The sequence below is a fragment of the Archocentrus centrarchus genome, chromosome 3 (assembly GCF_007364275.1).
Source record: "Archocentrus centrarchus isolate MPI-CPG fArcCen1 chromosome 3, fArcCen1, whole genome shotgun sequence".
Taxonomy (NCBI): domain Eukaryota; kingdom Metazoa; phylum Chordata; class Actinopteri; order Cichliformes; family Cichlidae; genus Archocentrus; species Archocentrus centrarchus.
The window spans coordinates 35,434,950-35,452,476 of NC_044348.1; the positions used below are offsets into that span (position 1 = coordinate 35,434,950).

Consider the following 17,527-nt stretch of genomic DNA (forward strand, 5'->3'; position numbering starts at 1 on the left):
GTTTTTACGTGTGTCGGTGTATATGTGTGAACTTTGCAAACATCCCTCCTAAAATCTGATTACTGCAAAACAAACACGTGAGGAAACATCTGGCTCGCAGTCTCATTAAGGTCCAAAACCTGCATCTGTGGGACTTTACCCCAGAGACTGTTCGATGAATACAAACTGATGGAAACATTTTGTAAAACGGTTCAGCGTAAAATAAACGCTCCAGAGACTCTTCTCATCCACACACACGAACGCGCCACAGAGCGACACCTGATGGGCCTCAAACAGACTGTATATGGAGGATGGTTGCCTCTGAATCAAACTCAGACTGTACCGGAGCAGCAAGATCGCAGCATAATCATCACTCAAAGCAAAGAGGAACTCTGAGCGAGAGATATTTAAAAAGCTCAAACCAAAGAAAGACACTCGTCACCCAAATCCATTAAAACATTGTCCAGACAAGCTGATAATTATTGTTAATTTGTTTCATTTATTTTAAGAAACAGCACTGTTGGATTACAGCAGTGGTTCTCAAATCCAGGCCTTGTGGCCCAGTGTCCTGCAGGTTTTAGATGTGTCTCTGCTTCAACACACCTGAGTCAAATATAGAAGTCATTAGCAGGACTCTGGAGAACTTGACTGTATACTGAGGAGGTAATTCAGCCATTTCATTCAGGTGTGTTGGATCAGAGACACATCTAAAAGCTGCAGGACACCGGGCCACAAGGCCTGGATTTGAGAACCACTGGATTACAGCGAGATCCTGGTTTGAATCCAGGCCCAGGTGGAGTCTACATGTTCTCCATTTCTGCGTGGGTTCTTCGGTTTCCTCCCACAGGCCAAAGACATGCAGTTAGTGGGGTTAGGTTACCTGGTCAGTCTAAATTGCCCACAGATGTGAATGTGTGTGTCAGGCTGCAGGTGGAGCGGGTGATGCAGGAACACGAGGTGAGGGATGATGAATGACAGAAATGTGGGTGTGAAAGAGTTTAATCAAAGAAAACAGAACGTAAACATCTGTTCTTAAAGATCTTTATTAAACCAGCGACACATTCATCCATTTAATATTTCTATAAAATGCTGCTTTATTTTTGCTCTTTAAGTTAAAACAAAGTCCTCCTCATCAGTTTGAGCCTGAAAGAAAATGTGAAGAAGCTTCTGACACAAACTGATCTGAAGTCAGCAGAAAGGAAAAAAACGCCTCTGAGTGCAAAAAACATCCTGACTGAACACCCCCCCCCCCAACCCAGTGATCTTAGTGTAGTGAAACGTTTCCAAACAGCCTGAATCGAGTCAGTTTGTGTCAAACAGACCTGATAAACTCACACTGAACTGTGCGTCAGGTTTGTGTAGATCATTTTTGTATTTTATGTGAACTAACTGAACGTTTGTGACGCTGTGACAGCAAACACCGACTCTTCTGTGCAGCTCGGAGTGTAAATCACACACGGTGAATGTGGTAGGACGATCTGGCCTCGAGGATGTTTCATTTACAGTTTCTGGCGCCGCCTTCGATCAGCGTTACATATTTTCATTGAGTCGATGCATTTGTGGTGTTATCAGACAGAAAGCTCCAGAACAGCCAGTGAACAGAGCCTGTGGTTTGATCGTTACACCAGCGGAGCCTTTAATGAAGCTACAGGTGGTTAGCTTATGTCAGCATAAAGACTGGAAACAGAGAGGAACTGAGCCTGGATCACCTGACTGCACCCACCAATTAAAACGTTTATGTGCCAGATGACTTATTTCCCTTTATTTCATTTTTGAGGACGGCGTGTTTGACGCTCAGAATAAAATAAACAAACTGCTCCCACGCCAGCTTCAGCTGTTTAAAGGACTCGTGTTCAGACTCAAACCAGCACGAGTGCCTCGCCTAAGTTTGATGAAACTACATGCTGGAGAGGTTTTTCTTCACTGGTTTCACCATCAGGCTGATGCAGACTTTACACTGAGAAATTTTAGTCCCAGGAGCTTTATAATTCAGTCGCCTCACACTGTGCTGCAGAGACCCACAAAGGTCAGGCTGAACTGCGTGTTTTAAACCCTCCAGTCCAGCAGGTGGCAGTAATGCAGACGAACAACAACGATGACGACATATGAAGTGACACGTGCGGACTGCTGAGACACAAAACACGGTCCAATCAGAAAGGATCCGGGCTGCAGAAGAACTGAACTACGGCTGAACTCTGACTTTCAGGTGAGGGAGGGGTCATGTTCCTGCAGCAGTCTGGACTCCAAACGTTCCTCTGGGAAAAGTTCCTGCTGTGCAAACGCGTCTTAAATTAGTGGAAAACACAACAAAACGCCAAAACTAGAGTTTAAAATCTAAACTTAACACCCGAAGAAACAGAAGTAACAAAAACAAACTCCTGAAGCGGGCCGCGTGTTAGAAACCCAGAAGAGTCTGCTGATATGATTTAAGATCCCGATGAACTCAGAGCCACAGACACACCACCGGTTTGAGAGTCAACACGAGAGATGAGGAGGACGAGAACTGATACCTCATCAAGACAAACTGCTTTCTGAGAGGACGGAGGCGTTTCTGACTCTGCACACAAACCTGACAGTGAATCTACAGTAAAATCATTAAAGCTGCAGATCTGCACTCAGATTTCCTCATGGAGGTTTAAAAGCTGCAGGAAACCAGGAAAACTCCCCCTCACAGCTGTTTCTGCAGCAAAGCGTCTGAACAGCCGAGGAAGACGAGTCTCGGTGGAGCCTCTCAGCTGGTCTGGGTTCAGTCTGTGTAACCGATCGGCTCCGCCCTCCGATCAGACTCGGTCTGCTGCTGGCTTGTTGAGTCCCAGAGCCTGAACCACATCCACACCGAGGCCGCTCTTCAGAGTCCTCCTCACTGAAACCACACACACACACACACACACACACACACACACACACACACACACACACACACACACACACACACACACACACAGAAAGAGATCATTATTACAGGAGACTGCAGCTCATTTCATGCTAATTGAAACTCCATCAGTCTTCAGTTTAGAGTAAGGCGCCGCCTCAGACTCATTTGTTTCTTTGCTGCTTTAACACGTTAGTTCAGATCTAAACGGTCCAAAGCGGAGCAGGAACTCACAGGTTCTTCCAGGTAGAACCTTTTTTACCTGGAGGAACCTGATGTGCGATTGTTAAGTTTCAGGACTCTGCTCATAAAAAAAAGACAAGCCGTCTTCATCCTCGTCCCAGAAATCAAGTTAAAGTATCCCACACAGGCTGGAGTGGAGCAGGTGTGCACTAGATGATGACCTTGAGGAGGCAATCATACACATTTAAATCAGGGAAGGCTTTTAAATTAGTTTTTTTTGAATGGGCAGAGTCTGGGCTCTGTCTGTGTGCAGCCCGTCACCTCTGAGCCGACAGGAGCTCAAACTGGAACCTGCTGCAGGTCCAGACAACATGTAACCGTCTCATTCAGCCATAACTCAACAAATCTGCTGTCTCACAGTCCAAGCTGATGCAGAGCCAGAGGAGTGCAGCTTAATGCAGCTCAGTTGTTTTCAAATAAATAAAGTGAAGCTGCAGGTTTTCACGTTTTTGCATTCAAATACCTCCTGAAGGTCAAACAGGCTGAAATGTTCCAATCAGAGACTTCAGTTTGTCTTTTTGGTTCCAACATGATGAAATGACTCTTCAGAGAGCAGCTCGTCTGCAGCTGATGCTTATCTGCTGTGGACAGATTTAGTAAGGAAGTGCAAACAGTGATATGAAGCTGCACAGATATGAGTGTGTTTTGGACACACAGCTGCTGTTGTGTCTGCACACAGGCTGAAGCTCCGGGGACTCGACCTTCAGCAGAGCCGGTGCGTAATTTCCCCATTGTGGGACTAATAAAGGTATTCGTAAACACCTGGAGTCTTAAACCATTTTCAAAGATATCAAATTAAAACAGCCAATCAGAAAAAATTCAGATGGCTAAAATGATTAAAATTAAGTTTCTTCTGGGTGCTGCCCCTCAGCAGGCTTCTGGAAGTTAGCCAATTAGAAGAAAGCAGGTATTATGGAGGCGGGGCTTAAAGTGAGACAGATGACAAACTGAGGGCTGCATAAAGGCCCAGTATAAGATTCATCTAAAGCTACTGTGACTTTAAAAATATGGAGCTAATGCAAAAACATGCTGTAAGCACAAAGACCATTTTGCAGCAATGCACCCTGGGAGTTGAAGTCGAAGTCTGAAGCCCGCTGCGGGCGCGTGTGCAGTTGATGTAGACGCTCCGCCACAGGTCTGTGCGGTCACGATAAAAACAGGAAGTCACGCACACATCCGCACAGACGCTCGCCGTCTGATGCTGAACGTCACTCAGACCCGAGCGGCTCGTAGCAGACTCCAGGACAGTGTAACGGAGGTTTCTGTGTTTCGCAGAGCCGGTCACACGTGTCATTTCAATGTCAGGACCTGATTTCATACTCACGTGACTTCCTGTTGAGTCGGGACCGTTTGCGGGTTTTGGGGCTGGACTCTCTGGCTGAGGGATTCTGGGTAACAGACTTGACGAGTCGGTCCATGATGTCATCTGTGGCGTCGTCCTGGGAGCTCGCCCCATCTTCTTTGGCTACAGCCATCTTGGGCGGACTCACCCTGCCGAGACCTGAGGACCAGAACCAGAACATTAGCAAAGACGGGAAACACGAGGACGCTATGCCTGCTCGAGGAACAAGAACCACTTATTAACAATCCATCCATCCCCCTTCCTGCTGCTTATACCGGTCAGGGTCGTGGGGGCACCCACCCACCTACTCCGGCTCCCCTGGAGGAACACCAAATCAGGCTGAGACGCATAACGTCTCCAGTGGGTCCTAGGTCTGTCCCAGGGCGTGACAGACGTGAAACACCTCACCTAGGAGGTGTCCAGGAGGAATCCCAGGGATTCAACTGGCTCCCTTTGATGTGGAGGAGCAGCGGCTCTACTCCAAGTCTGTCCCGATTCCCGATCCCAGGAGTTACATCGTCCTGGCAATCTGCCCCTGGCAGGGTCTCCCAAAGTAAACGGGTCGTGGGTGAGTGAGGTAACTGAGAGCCACCGTGGAGCCGGCCGGGGCGGGGGTGCACTGAGGAGCTGTAGGAGCTCCGTGGATCAGAGAGGAGGCCTCGACAGCCCGGTCCCTGGGTGCTGGTACAGGGTCAGATTTTAGGAAGTACATTTTTATCTGAATTTTTTACTCCAACTTCAGTGTCGGGTTTAGCAGACTCACTAATGACCCAATAAAAATGTGACCACTTTAAAAATGAAATCATTCTGGAGGAATAAAAGCTGCTGGTCTGTATAAGGAAGTATGTGATGTTGAGGGAGACAATCACCAAGTTTTTTGTGCACCCGTCGTAGAGTAAAGCAGACCTCTGCTCTCACCCCGAGTCTGACCCGAGTCTTCAGCAGAAAAAAGGAGGCAAAGACTCAGGTCTGTCTTTGAGCTCCAGCTGAGCTGAAATATTCATATTTTCATGCTTTGCTGCAATAGAAAAAGTGGACCGAGTCTGTGTGAGGTCAGATCACATTTTTCTGCGTCCTGCTGACTCCTCAGATAAGAATGAGGGGAACCTCGTGCTGCAGACTGGAGCTCATTATGTCATTAAACTGGTCGAACACTCGTGTAAAGAAACGGTCGGTCAGGAAACTCGAGGCTGACAGTTGTGTCTTACTGCGGACAGCTCTGGAGCGCCTCAGGCCTCCCGGCTCACAGGTCAGGGTGCTGCTGCGACTGATCAGCAGGTTCTTCATGTTCTCGTGCTCCTCCTCCTCCCGATCTTGCTCCGCCTCCGTCGCCACAGAGACGGGGGAGGGGCTGCCCGGTTGCGGCACCGCCCCTGAAAACTTCTCCGTCTGTGGGAGTGGAGGAGAACTGGGATGAGTTCACTTAAAAAAAAAACGATCTGAGTGCTGATATTTTTTACCCCTCTCTGCCACAAACTGCAGTTCCTCAAGCAGCCACTGGGGGCTGACTCCAAATGCGAGTTAGTCTCAGACTCATGCTAAGATAAGATAGTGTTTATTTGTCACATGCACAGTTATACACAGTACAATGCACAGTGAAATGTATTTTGTACCTGCAACCATATATACACACACATATAAACGTTACAGCCTGATGCAGGAAAGGATTTTACTCTTTATTTCCGCTGTAATAAGCACATAGGTGGGAAACTGCTTCATAACTCATCCATCTGAATTTAATTAGGGCTTAAGTCAGAGGTGTGCCAACACAGGCAGCATGTTTGTAGTGCTGGAGCCTTCTGGTACAATGATCTGACATCATCTGTGCACTTTATTATACTAAACCACCAAAGAAAAGCTACAAATATGTTAAACTGCTGCTGTTCTATCATTAATAAAACTGTTATATAGGCACTATGCACACATTAAAGGCCATGTTAAAGACTTAACCGAGCAGCACCGAATAAAAATCAAGTAACTGATTCTTTTGCCGGTGACCTCTGACCCCTCCGATGAGCAAGAGGAGAGTCTTACCTCGGTGATCATCTTTCCGCGGGTCTTGGTTCGCTCTCGGTGAACGGCTCGTTTCCGTTTGATGGTGAGCACTCGCTCCCTGGTGGTGCGATATTCCAGCGCAAACTCGCTGATGATCCGGCAGAAATTGGTCACCTTAATGTCTCTGACCGAGGAGGACGGCTGACCCAGGAACAGCAGAAAGGAGTGGAACCTGGAGGAGGAGGAGGAGTCAGTGCACCGCTCTGGTGAGGACCGCGTGTCTGTGTGAACGCTGGCGCCTCACCTGTTGATGACTCTCCTGTGGACGACCTTCAGGATGATGATCCTCTGCGTGCAGTCCTTCAGGAAGTCTGTCAACTTGCTCTTCAGCGCCGCTTTGGTTTCATGTTTGGCCACCAGCTTCAGGTTGTCCCATGATGCTTTGCAGCGTCTCTCAAGCTGGACCAGGTTCTCCGAGAGCTGCTCAAAGTCCACCTGAAAAAAACTCACGTGGTCAGCACCTGGTGATTTTACAAAGGGCAGCGTACAGGTGAGAAGAGCGGAGCTGTACTGTACTTTGGCTGAGCGGGTGATGTCGGGGATCTCAGAGTAGATGTCAGAGGATTCTGGGTAATTTTCTACCACCAGGGTGGAGGTGTGATGAAGCAGAGACTGACGGTGGACCGTGTCCTTCACCTCCACCACCTTCTCCAGGTAACTAAGCTCAAAGCCTTTAGCCTACACACACACACACACACACACACACACACACACACACACACACACAGGGTCAGAGGATGGAGCTCAGCCTGAAATCTCTGATCTTCACTGTTTATTTGGAGGATCAACAAACTGAGCTTCACCCACTGAACCAGTTCAGCTGCTCAGCAGGTTCCTCGCTCTCAGTACGAGATAAATTTTGTATGTAAATACGGCGCCGTCCACGCGCACGTTTGAGATTCTTATCCATCGCCACAGAGGCGTCTGATCAGCCCTCCTGCAGCAGGAAAGTCTGAAATCCCAAACTTTGCGCTCAGGTGAGCTGCTGTGCAGGTAAACAGCAGCGAGAGCGGCGCTGGCTGCTGGAGACACGAGCAAACTGCCTCGATCACCGTCCAGAAAGTCTGTGCTCCTACTGCACTGCATTGTGGGATATTAATGCCAGTATAGTGTCCAGTGCTTGCATGCTCTGATATTTACACTGTTGGGTTCATACTTTAATCTAATCTCACCTCCCAGTTTAGTGTGAAACAGCTGATGCTCGTATTTAACTGGTCTTTGTGGCTCTGCAGGCCTCAGCGGCTCAGGACTTTACACCAGCTCTTATTCTGTCTATGTGAGGTTAAACAGGGCTGAACTCACCCATCATTCATGCTGGTATCACAGAGGATTTGAAAGGTCTGCAGGTAAAGCTCACAGAAATAAGAAGATCAGTTAAACTGTTTTCTGTCCCGTTAGTCTGATCGGATCCATCAGTTCAGACTCAGTAACCAATCATGTGGATCTGACTTCACCTTTAATAAGGTGTGAATACATAAATACGTCAGTCCCTCTGGTTCGTTTACTGGAGGTTTAATGCTGTAATCATAAAACAGACGTATGTGTTTTCATGGAGACGTCGGGGAATACTCAGCAGGACTCAGCGGAGGAAGGTGAGGTGCTCTGACTAACATGCTCGCTGACCTTGTTGATTGGAGACTGTTGTTAGACGCTAACGGGCCACGAGGGAAACGTGTTGTTAGCCCGACGACCGAGCTGTGCGGCAGCTGTTTGTAACGCCTGCTCTGCTGCAGCGGAAACATCATAAAGCTTAATGTGTTTGAGGGGCTGCTCAGAGAAACAAACCACCAGTGAGGCTGTTCTGAACTCTGCTGAATGAAGGCCTCACTTTCACTTTCAGCTGTGAAGTTTGTGAGTTTCTACACTGTGATGTTGTGTGCATGTGTGAGGATGTCTCAGGTGTGTGGGTGTGGCTTCTCTTCTCACGCTGGAGCTGTTGAGGAAGTTTCCGATGGCGAGCAGCGTCGCCAAAATTCTCCTGAAGGTCTGATTGGACGCTAGCTGCTCCATGCCCAGCTTCAGGTCAAAGAGCGGCTCAGCTATCTCCTGCAGGGGGCGACAGACGCACCGTCTCAACATTCAGTAATAGCAGCCGAGCCGGCTCTCCACCAGCTTTCATCATTCCTCCTTTTCTGTAATCTTGACAAACAGCATTGATCTTTACTGATCTGGAGTCAGCCCGTTTACCTTCTCCAGAGCCTCGTAGTTAAGCTTGAAGGCCCACAGCTGAAGGCGGGGCGTCAGGGCGTTGATGGAGGCCAGGGTGAGCAGGAACTGCTCCGCTGTGCCCAGAGGGACGTCGGGATTGGCCAGCTGAGCCTCCTGGATCTTCTGCTTCTCCTCCTCTGTTGGGGTCATGGTCAGGATCTTCTGCTCAGGACACAGAGAGGGTCATGGCTGGATCGACCACATTCTACTGAAATCTACTTAAACATGCTAGTTTCACTGTAACGGGGTTAAAGATGAAATACAGCCCTGACCAACAGCAGCTCGAATCATTCTGACAGGAGCTCCTCGTACCTCGATCCCCTCCTTGCTAATGGCGAACTCGTCAAAGCTGAGGATGGCGGATTTGATGACGTGGGCTGCAGGCAGGACGGTCATACCGATGTTGATGGCGTTGCTTCTCTTTGGGTCCAGAACCAGAATCTCAGACTTCTTGGTCTCAGGTCCTTTCTGCACACAAACGAGAAAAACACGATGAGGACGTCAGCATCGTTTTCTGCATGGAAACATCCACGCCTGCCGCTGCAGGAATGCCGGCTTTCACCACGGCTGACTCAGCGATGCTTCCTGTGATGGTGCTGGAAAAAATATCAGCTGATGATCGACGCGTCACAGCCGCACTTTACAACAACGGCAAACTGACCGTTAAACTAAAGTAAAGACTTCCTGATGAGCTGATTAACAGACAGGTTATAATGCATGGTCCTAAAGTCACTACCGAAAACACGCGTTTATAGAGATTTTTGATTGGCTGTTACGGAGCGTAAACTGAGTACAGGTCATTTCCTGTTCAGGTTTTACTGACACTAAAACTTTTGGTTCACTTTAGGGAAAAAAACATGAAAATGTGGATGTGAGACGGGCCTCACACAGACGGCCGCCTCATGTGTGTCTTTAGATGCTCTGAGATTAAAGTTTCATCAGTAATAAAATGATTATTAAATACATAATCAGGTATTGGGAATCAGGAAGGATCCATCACGTCAGGCTCTCATCAGCTACAGAGACACAAACACAATAATGAAGCAACAGTTTATCTAACTTATTATAAAGTGATACCAGCTCTCTTTATGAATATTAACGGTTAAAGTTTAAAGCAGCTGAGCCATTTTCTCCGCTCTGATTGGTGGAATTTTCTGAAGGAAATGATGACATAAGCAGAGGGTGAGGCGATCCCGCTGCTCCCTGAGGAGCGTTTTTACAGCTCGTCAGAGCCCCCTGGTGGACAAACTGTGACAGTTTTAATGAGCTGGGACATTCCTCTGCTGATCAACATGCAGATACTGATGGACCCACACTGACCCTGGATCATCATCCGAATCCTGTAATCTTGTTGGTCTCTGGCTTTGGCCTCTGGGGGTCTCAGGCAGGGTTTTTGATAAATGCTTTATGTAAACAGACACCCACCTTGGCTACAGGCAGCTCTTTGCCTTTGGATTCAAACAGATGCTCGAGGCGAGCAGTGTCCACTGCCACCTTATCCAGAGACGCCCACACCGTCCCCCGACCGAAGCGACACTTCTGAGGTCCGTCTGCCTGCTTCAGCTCCTTCCAGAACAACTTCACCGTCTTCTTCTTCTTCTGAGAGGCCCCCATGGAAGGAGGAGGGGGGGGCCCTGGTGGAGGAGGGGCACCTGGTGGAGGTGGAGGAGGTGGAGGGGGCGCGAGACCTCCTGGTGGAGGAGGTGGGGGAGGAGGAGGAGGAGGAGGAGGGAGAGCCACACCAGGTGGGGGAGGAGGAGGGGGAGGGATGCCAGAAAGGCGGGAGGATGAAGAGGAGCTGTCGAAGGTGTCCACGTCCAAGACGTCGATGTCCTCCTCGTCCAGCAGGTCAGAGAAGTCGAGGTCTTTGATGCGCAGGGCGGCGGCGCTCGGCTGCAGCTGGTTCCACGCGTCGGCGGAGCCCCCGGGGCCCAGCGGGGTCATCTGGGTGCTCTCCAGACGGCGGGCTTGCAGCTCAATGTCGATGCTGCTCTGCTGCCGGAGGCAACGGTTCTGATGGTGCATATAAACATTTATCAGCATTATGTTCATCCTTCAAACATTTCTCACCGATGAGCCGACACATGAATAAATAATGATTACAGCATTAAACTGGAGTCCTTTTAAAAGCTCGCCGCCCTCCGGAGAAGCTAAAAAGCAGCATCTGCAGACAGAAAGGCTTCCTAATGTTCTGACCTGTTCTTCAGCGAGTCGGGCTCGAGCCGCCTGCGTTGATCCTCCCAGACTCTCCAGCTCTGCCCTCCGGGAGGCGCTGCTCTCGTTGGGGGTGGCGGGCTCTGCTGAGTGCGTTTTGAAGCTGGACAATCGTTCCAGGACACGACCTCGACCACCCAAATCGTCACCTGATGGGAAAGAAATCGCAAGTTCTCTCTTAAAGTCTGAGTGTGAAACTGAATCATCAGAAAAGTTAAAAAAAACAAACATGTTTATAGAAGGTTTTTGTAACTTTATTAACAAGAATAAGACCACACAGTGAGCTCTCTCACCTGGCGTGGAGCTTCCTTCTTCCTGGGCGGTGTCGGCAGCAGCAGGCGGGCTCACGGCTCCCGTCTTTGAGTAGAGCATGTCGAGCCTGAACTTTGTGTCGTTGGACAGCGTGCTGCTCTGACGCTGCTCAGGCGCCGCTGCAGACAGGAACACGTTCAGGGTCAGAGCTTCATTTAGTTTTTAAAGGCTCTTCAAATTCAGACTGAGAAGGATTCAGATGAAGACGTGGATCATCCGCTTTAATGTGAAGATACTTGCTGTGAGAATGTTGTATTTCTATCGTGTTCTTACTCACTTATTTTATGTATGAATGTGTGTATGTGTGTATATGTGGATATTACTGTTAATACTTGTAAAGCACTGATCAGCGGCTTATTGATAACAATAAAGGTTTCTGACTGATTCGAGCGTCAGACTGTATACAGGCTGTTTCTGTAGTTCCTCTCTGTGCCTGTAGAGGGCAGCACAGGCACAGAGTGCAAGGCAAGGTCTGGAGGGCAGCTGCAGCATCTCACCTGGGTCATTCTGGGAGTCTGAGAGTCCGTTTGTCTCCAAGCTGCTCGGTACTGGAGCTGAACACACACACACACACACACACACACACACACACACACACACACACACACACACACACACACACACACACACAGGGGAAGGTGACTCTGAGCTCACACACTCCATTAAAGGGACAGGACGCTGTGTGCAGTACTGTGACTGTAATCTAAAGGCTTACTGGGATGCGACGGCTCTTCAGCTCCATCCTCATCTGCCGTCAGCGGGAAGGTTGGAGTTATGGGCTCATCAGGCTTGAGCTTGTTGAAGTCTTTACTTCGTCTCTTCTTCTCCAACTGCGCAACAGCGAGGGTGCGCAGGAAGGTGCCTCTGAGGAGAGGAAAGTCAGCAGGAATTAGACCTGATCTCAGGCTCCGCGCCTGGAAGGAAAAGCTGCTGCGTTCACATGCTGCTGTTCTCAGAGGGAGGCAAAACTTCAGGGCAAAGGGGACCAATCAGCATGTTCTTATTTTCTTTTTCTAATGTTACACTGATGATCTGGATTGTGGCCAATCAGCAGTGTCGGTGGCAGAATTCAAATATGAGCAGAAAAGGTCCCTTTAAGTGAATCTAACATTAAATCATTGCAGCCAATCAGTGATTAACGAGCAGCATTCAGATTCAGTTTTACTCTCAGCTGCAAAACCAAACCAGCAGATTAAACACCAGCAATTAGACTCCACCCAACATTACCAAAGACCAAACCAAACTCAGGACCAGAGTCAGCCCCACCACCATCAGCACACACACACACACACACACACACACACACACACACACACACACACACACACACACACACACACACACACACACACACACACACACCGCCTGTGGAGCACTGAGACGTCCACCCAGCTCAGATTTATGACTTTAATATGTTGAGATTCAGACTGCTGAGACAACACACACACACACACACACACACACACACACACACACAGAAACTTTATATGTTTTTATTATTCAGTTGTTTTTAGTCACTTTTGGTTCATTGTGGCGCTCGCAGTTATTGCCCTTTGGCTGTTTGCAGGGTCAGTTTGTTCTTTTCATATTGTGTCTGTTTGTGGTCGTCTCAGGTCTCCTCCCCCCGACTCCGGAGCTGCTTCTACACATTTGCACAGAGAAAAATGTGCCAAAATAAACGAATGAATGAGTAAAAGGCGTCACTGGCAGAGATTCACAGGACCGATGAGCTGCTGCAGGAAAAAGCAGCAGACGCCTTCCTGACGTGACTCTGTGGAAACGACCTGCAGACGCGTCTGTGCCGCTGTGGGATCGTTTCCATCTTTTATCAGTGTTTTGATACCAACAGGTCCATCACAGCAGGTCTCACCACCATCCTGTAAACCTTCCCTCACGCTGCTCTCCTTCTGTCGCCCTCACACTCGTCTCCACCCGCCCCACCCTGCCTCAACTCTCGTGTGGACTGCCTGTCACTTTGGGGGGTTGAGCCCAGGTATTTAAACTCCTCCACCTTCACCTCTCCACCTGCCTCCCTCTCATTCACACACATGGATTCTGTCTTGCTTCTACTGACTTTCACTGCTCTGTTCTGCAAACCTTCACCCTGCAGGCTCTCCTCCACCTGCTCTCCACCCTCACTACAGATCAGTGTCATTCCAGGTCTTTGACCTTTCAGTTACTGATGGAAGTTTTTCTAACTGAAACATGACAAAAGGAGTTTTTATTGAGTGCTTTTATGATTTCCCTGTTTATTAATACACAGTAATAAGTGATGTGCTAATGTATAAGATATAGTTTAATGCTGTCAGGGTGGAGCTCCATGCAGGCAGCTGATCTGACCTCTGCAGTTTTGGAGGTGGACCCGGTCCAGGTCTGAGGGACCGCAGAGCTGCTGGGTTCAGGTCTGATCAACAATCTGGGATTCATGTCTGTGTTTAGTGGCTGCAGCTGCCTCCCAAAAATCACACAGTTACATTTTTGCTTCTCTTTACGAGTTTCTATTGTTCTGGTCTGAACCGCAGGAGGACACAGACCCGGACGAGGAGGAAACAGCAGCTCAGCTTTCTATGCTGGGATCATCTACATTTAGCATAGAGAGACTTTTTCTGAGACTTTACATGAAAACATTACAAACATCGCTTTGTGAGCTTCTTCCAGCTGTTACTGCACATCCTGCTGCAGCAGCTCAAGACCCTGACATGCTTATGAACACCCATGCATCCATTATCTGTTTCCATCCTGTTCATGTCATCGCCTCTGTTAGAGCCTTTTCTCTATTACACGCTGCATTCTTTGTCCTTGATTAGTAGATACATTTATTTGATCTGAACCAGGGTTATAATAGTTTTGGATTTTACATTATAGTTTAGTTTTAGTTAGTTTTTACTTTTTTTTCTTTAATTCAGTTAGTTTTAATTAGTTTTCAGAGCAGTTTTTCTCATTTTTATTAGTTTTTATTTTTGGTTTCATGCTTAGTTTCAGTTAGTTTCAGTATTAGTTTTAGTATTTTCATACCTAATCAGGTGCAAGATTCAAGGCACAAAAGTGACTATTGTGTAATGAAAACTCAACAAAAGATACCGGCTGTTCACAGACAGCAGCATTGCATGCTAAATGTGTGTAATATTAAGGACACACATGAGCATAATCAGGGAGAAACAAAGAAAAACATGAACTCCCAAACTCAATAAATTCTACAATAAACTCCACAATAAGCTTCAGCATCAGTGCAGCAGATTAATAACACCTACATGTGGTGTTAAACAAAAACAAACTCTTTGAAGGAGTCAAAGCTCAAATCCAGCTGCATCCTGATGTTCTCACCACCTGAAGCTGCTTCTGTTTTGGAGCTAGCTTGGTTAGATGCTGCTAATTAAACTTGCAGGGTCTTTGTACACAACCTACGGAAGTGTCCGACCTCATGTCCACATTTATGCTTGTGTAGCTGGTGTGTGTGTTAATTACCTCGTGGTCGTGTGCAGGTGTTTTATATGCGGTGCAGGCTGGGACTTCTTTTTTGGTCCTTTGTGCTCAGTTTTTTGGCTGCAAACATATTTGTCCCTGTTTTTTTTCCACTTTCTTCATTCCTTCACATCCATCCTGATAGTTTCAGCAGTCTCCTACCAGGAATTTGCTGACAGTTGTGAGTCCTTATATTGATGCTTTGATTATTATTCCTGATTGTTATTCTCTCACTGATAAAGTAGCCGGAAACGCACAAGGACGCAACAGTTTGAGGTGGACTTTGATGTTGCTGGTTTTTCCTGACTGAGAAATGTTCCGCACATTTTTCATCATCCACAACAAGACTTTCGATTCTATCTGTGCTCTTGTACTCAAAGAACCTCCATACGGGACTCTGCCGCTTTCTTGGCGGACCAGCGCGGTGAGCGCACGCACATGCGCACGCACTCACACAGTTGTCCTGTGGCGCTCCCAGCTTAAACTCGGAGAGCGGAAAAAATGATTTCATATCAATCCACAAGGTTTAAAAAAAACAACAAAAAAAACAAGTAAATGAAAGTCAATTTATCGATAATTTCAGTTAGTTTTAGTTAGTTTTGTAAACTCACAATTCAGTTTTAATTAGTTATCGTTTTCTCCTTTTAATTATAGTTTTTATTTATTTCAGTTAACGACAATGTTTTTTCAATTTCAGTTTTCATTATTTCGTTCGTTTTCGTTAACTATAATAACCCTGATCTGAACACACAGAAGCAAACTAGTTCTCACACACACACACACACACACACACACACACACACACACACACACACACACACACACACACACACACACAGTACCGTCACCTTAAAGGACAGTACATCAATCACCTTGATTCACCTCTAACCCCAAAGCACACAAACTAAATCTGGATCTTAAAATATGATGATTTAAATAATGAGGATTTTTTTGCTGAGTCTGCACAAAGGGACACACAAACACACAAACACACAAACACCAGAAGCATCTGAGCCCAACAACCCTGCAGCTCCCAGCATGCAGTGGGGCTGCAGCAGTACTTACTGAAACTTCCTCAGCACCGGCTTGTCCTGATTTACATTACAGTCACCTGGGCTGCAGAGACACAACACACATCTGAGCAGGACACACACACACACACACACCCACACACCCACCCACACACACACACCCACACACACACACACACCCACCCACACACACACACCCACACACACAGCAGGCTTCCCATCATCCTGTTCAGGCAGCAGCTGGATGTTGGTCACCTGCTGCTTTAAGGTAAAACCTGCCAACAGGTATGTAAAAGCCCCTAAAGGAGCCCTTTCAAAGCCAGGCCACGTTACAGGTAACCCACCTTCTAACAACAAGAGGTTCACATAAGATATAAAAGGCAGAAACACCTGAAAAGAAACCATTAAAGTAAATAAATGAATGTGGTCAGGTAAGTTAAAGGTGCCCCTTCAATATTAATTTAACTGAACTGGTCAAAGGCTTATTTCATGCAGCCAAACACCAGACACACAACTACAGACACACAGGATGATCAGGACCAGGAGGAGGAGGAGGAGCAGGAGGAGGAGGAGGAGGAAGAAGAGATGGGTACTTACCACAAGAGCTCCTCATCCTCCCCAGAGCTGGGAGAGGAATAAAAGGAGAGGAAGAGAAAAAAATAAGGGAGCAGGAATTTTGGAGGAGGAAGGAGAGAGAGAGAACATTATAGCATCGTAATGGGGGTGGGGGTGGGGGACATCATTGGACAAACTGAAGCCATTTTACTGTCTCAGCAGCTCTGACAGCTTCATCCCCATTTTAATAAAATGAAAATCATCAGTGAGAAAAATAATTCTGAAAAACTCACAAATGTGAAAAGAAAAACTGGAAACAAGTAACCAATTCTGCAAAGATGAAAATAAGAAATCAGCGTTCAGATAATTCTGATGATGAAGAAGAAATGACTTCAAAGAAAAACTGAAGAGAAAACAGAAACAAAATAACAAAAATAGAAAAAAATAAAGAAATAAATTAAAAATGACAAAGAAACTGTAACTAAAAAAAAAAAGATTTTAGTTTTAGAAACATTTCAGAGAAATTACAGAGGAAAAAAAAAATTATAAAAAAAAATATATAAATCCAGAAACGATCTTAATCTCACATCGAAACTGTGTCAGGAATTTATCCAAAAACACAACATCATCCATCTAAAAATAAATAATTATCCAGAAAATGATCTGGATACAGAAACACGAGAACTGGTAACTCCACCAGTCACAATAACATTAATATAAGAAGAGACAAAGAAACTATCCTGATATGGAAGCTTAAAGATGAAGATTCCATGAATTTCTGACCTTAATCGAGTTATTAAAAACAAATTAAACTATCCAGAAATAATAAAAGCAATGATCCAGACGGGATCATTTAAAATATCCACAAAGTTCCAGAAACCTGCAGCTCAAACCACAAAGAGATAAACCTGCACAGGTACGCCGTCAGACCCGCCCCCAAAACCTCAGAGACACACGAGAGAGAAACGAGCAGACTCACTTTGTTTTAGCTTTAGTGTCCGTCTTGATGCCGGGCTGCTCCGGGTTCAACTGGGAATTCTCCTGCTGAGAGAGATCTGGGGAGGACGGACTGCAACACACACACACACACACACACACACACACACACACACACACACACACAAAGAGAAAATAAGCAAAACAGCCAAGAATGGAGAGAGAGAGAGAGAGAGAGAGAGACTGCTTTACAAACACTGCTCTCTGCCAGTTCATTCCAACACTGCTCTGTGTGTGTGTGTGTGTGTGTGTGTGTGT

At 46.9% G+C, this 17,527-nt stretch overlaps 1 protein-coding gene across 2 annotated transcripts in view; it reads right to left on the bottom strand.

The window, feature by feature from the left end:
• Positions 1–1,004: 1,004 nt before the first annotated feature.
• Positions 1,005–17,527, bottom strand: part of fhod1 (formin homology 2 domain containing 1) — a 49,074-nt gene continuing 32,551 nt past the window's right edge. Inside the window, exons 12-28 of one of the 2 annotated variants that reach the window (XM_030726229.1) lie at positions 17,253–17,342; positions 16,316–16,342; positions 15,753–15,803; positions 11,941–12,089; positions 11,723–11,779; positions 11,207–11,344; positions 10,896–11,062; positions 10,125–10,712; positions 9,012–9,167; positions 8,679–8,861; positions 8,418–8,537; positions 7,008–7,169; positions 6,736–6,926; positions 6,471–6,663; positions 5,645–5,825; positions 4,419–4,595; positions 1,005–2,842 (exon numbers count right to left, since the gene is read on the bottom strand). In XM_030726229.1, coding sequence (XP_030582089.1) covers positions 2,760–2,842; positions 4,419–4,595; positions 5,645–5,825; positions 6,471–6,663; positions 6,736–6,926; positions 7,008–7,169; positions 8,418–8,537; positions 8,679–8,861; positions 9,012–9,167; positions 10,125–10,712; positions 10,896–11,062; positions 11,207–11,344; positions 11,723–11,779; positions 11,941–12,089; positions 15,753–15,803; positions 16,316–16,342; positions 17,253–17,342 — 2,713 coding nt within the window. In that variant the 3' untranslated portion in view covers positions 1,005–2,759. The remainder of the gene's footprint in view (positions 2,843–4,418; positions 4,596–5,644; positions 5,826–6,470; positions 6,664–6,735; positions 6,927–7,007; positions 7,170–8,417; positions 8,538–8,678; positions 8,862–9,011; positions 9,168–10,124; positions 10,713–10,895; positions 11,063–11,206; positions 11,345–11,722; positions 11,780–11,940; positions 12,090–15,752; positions 15,804–16,315; positions 16,343–17,252; positions 17,343–17,527) is intronic. The other variant, XM_030726230.1, reaches the window with a different exon arrangement.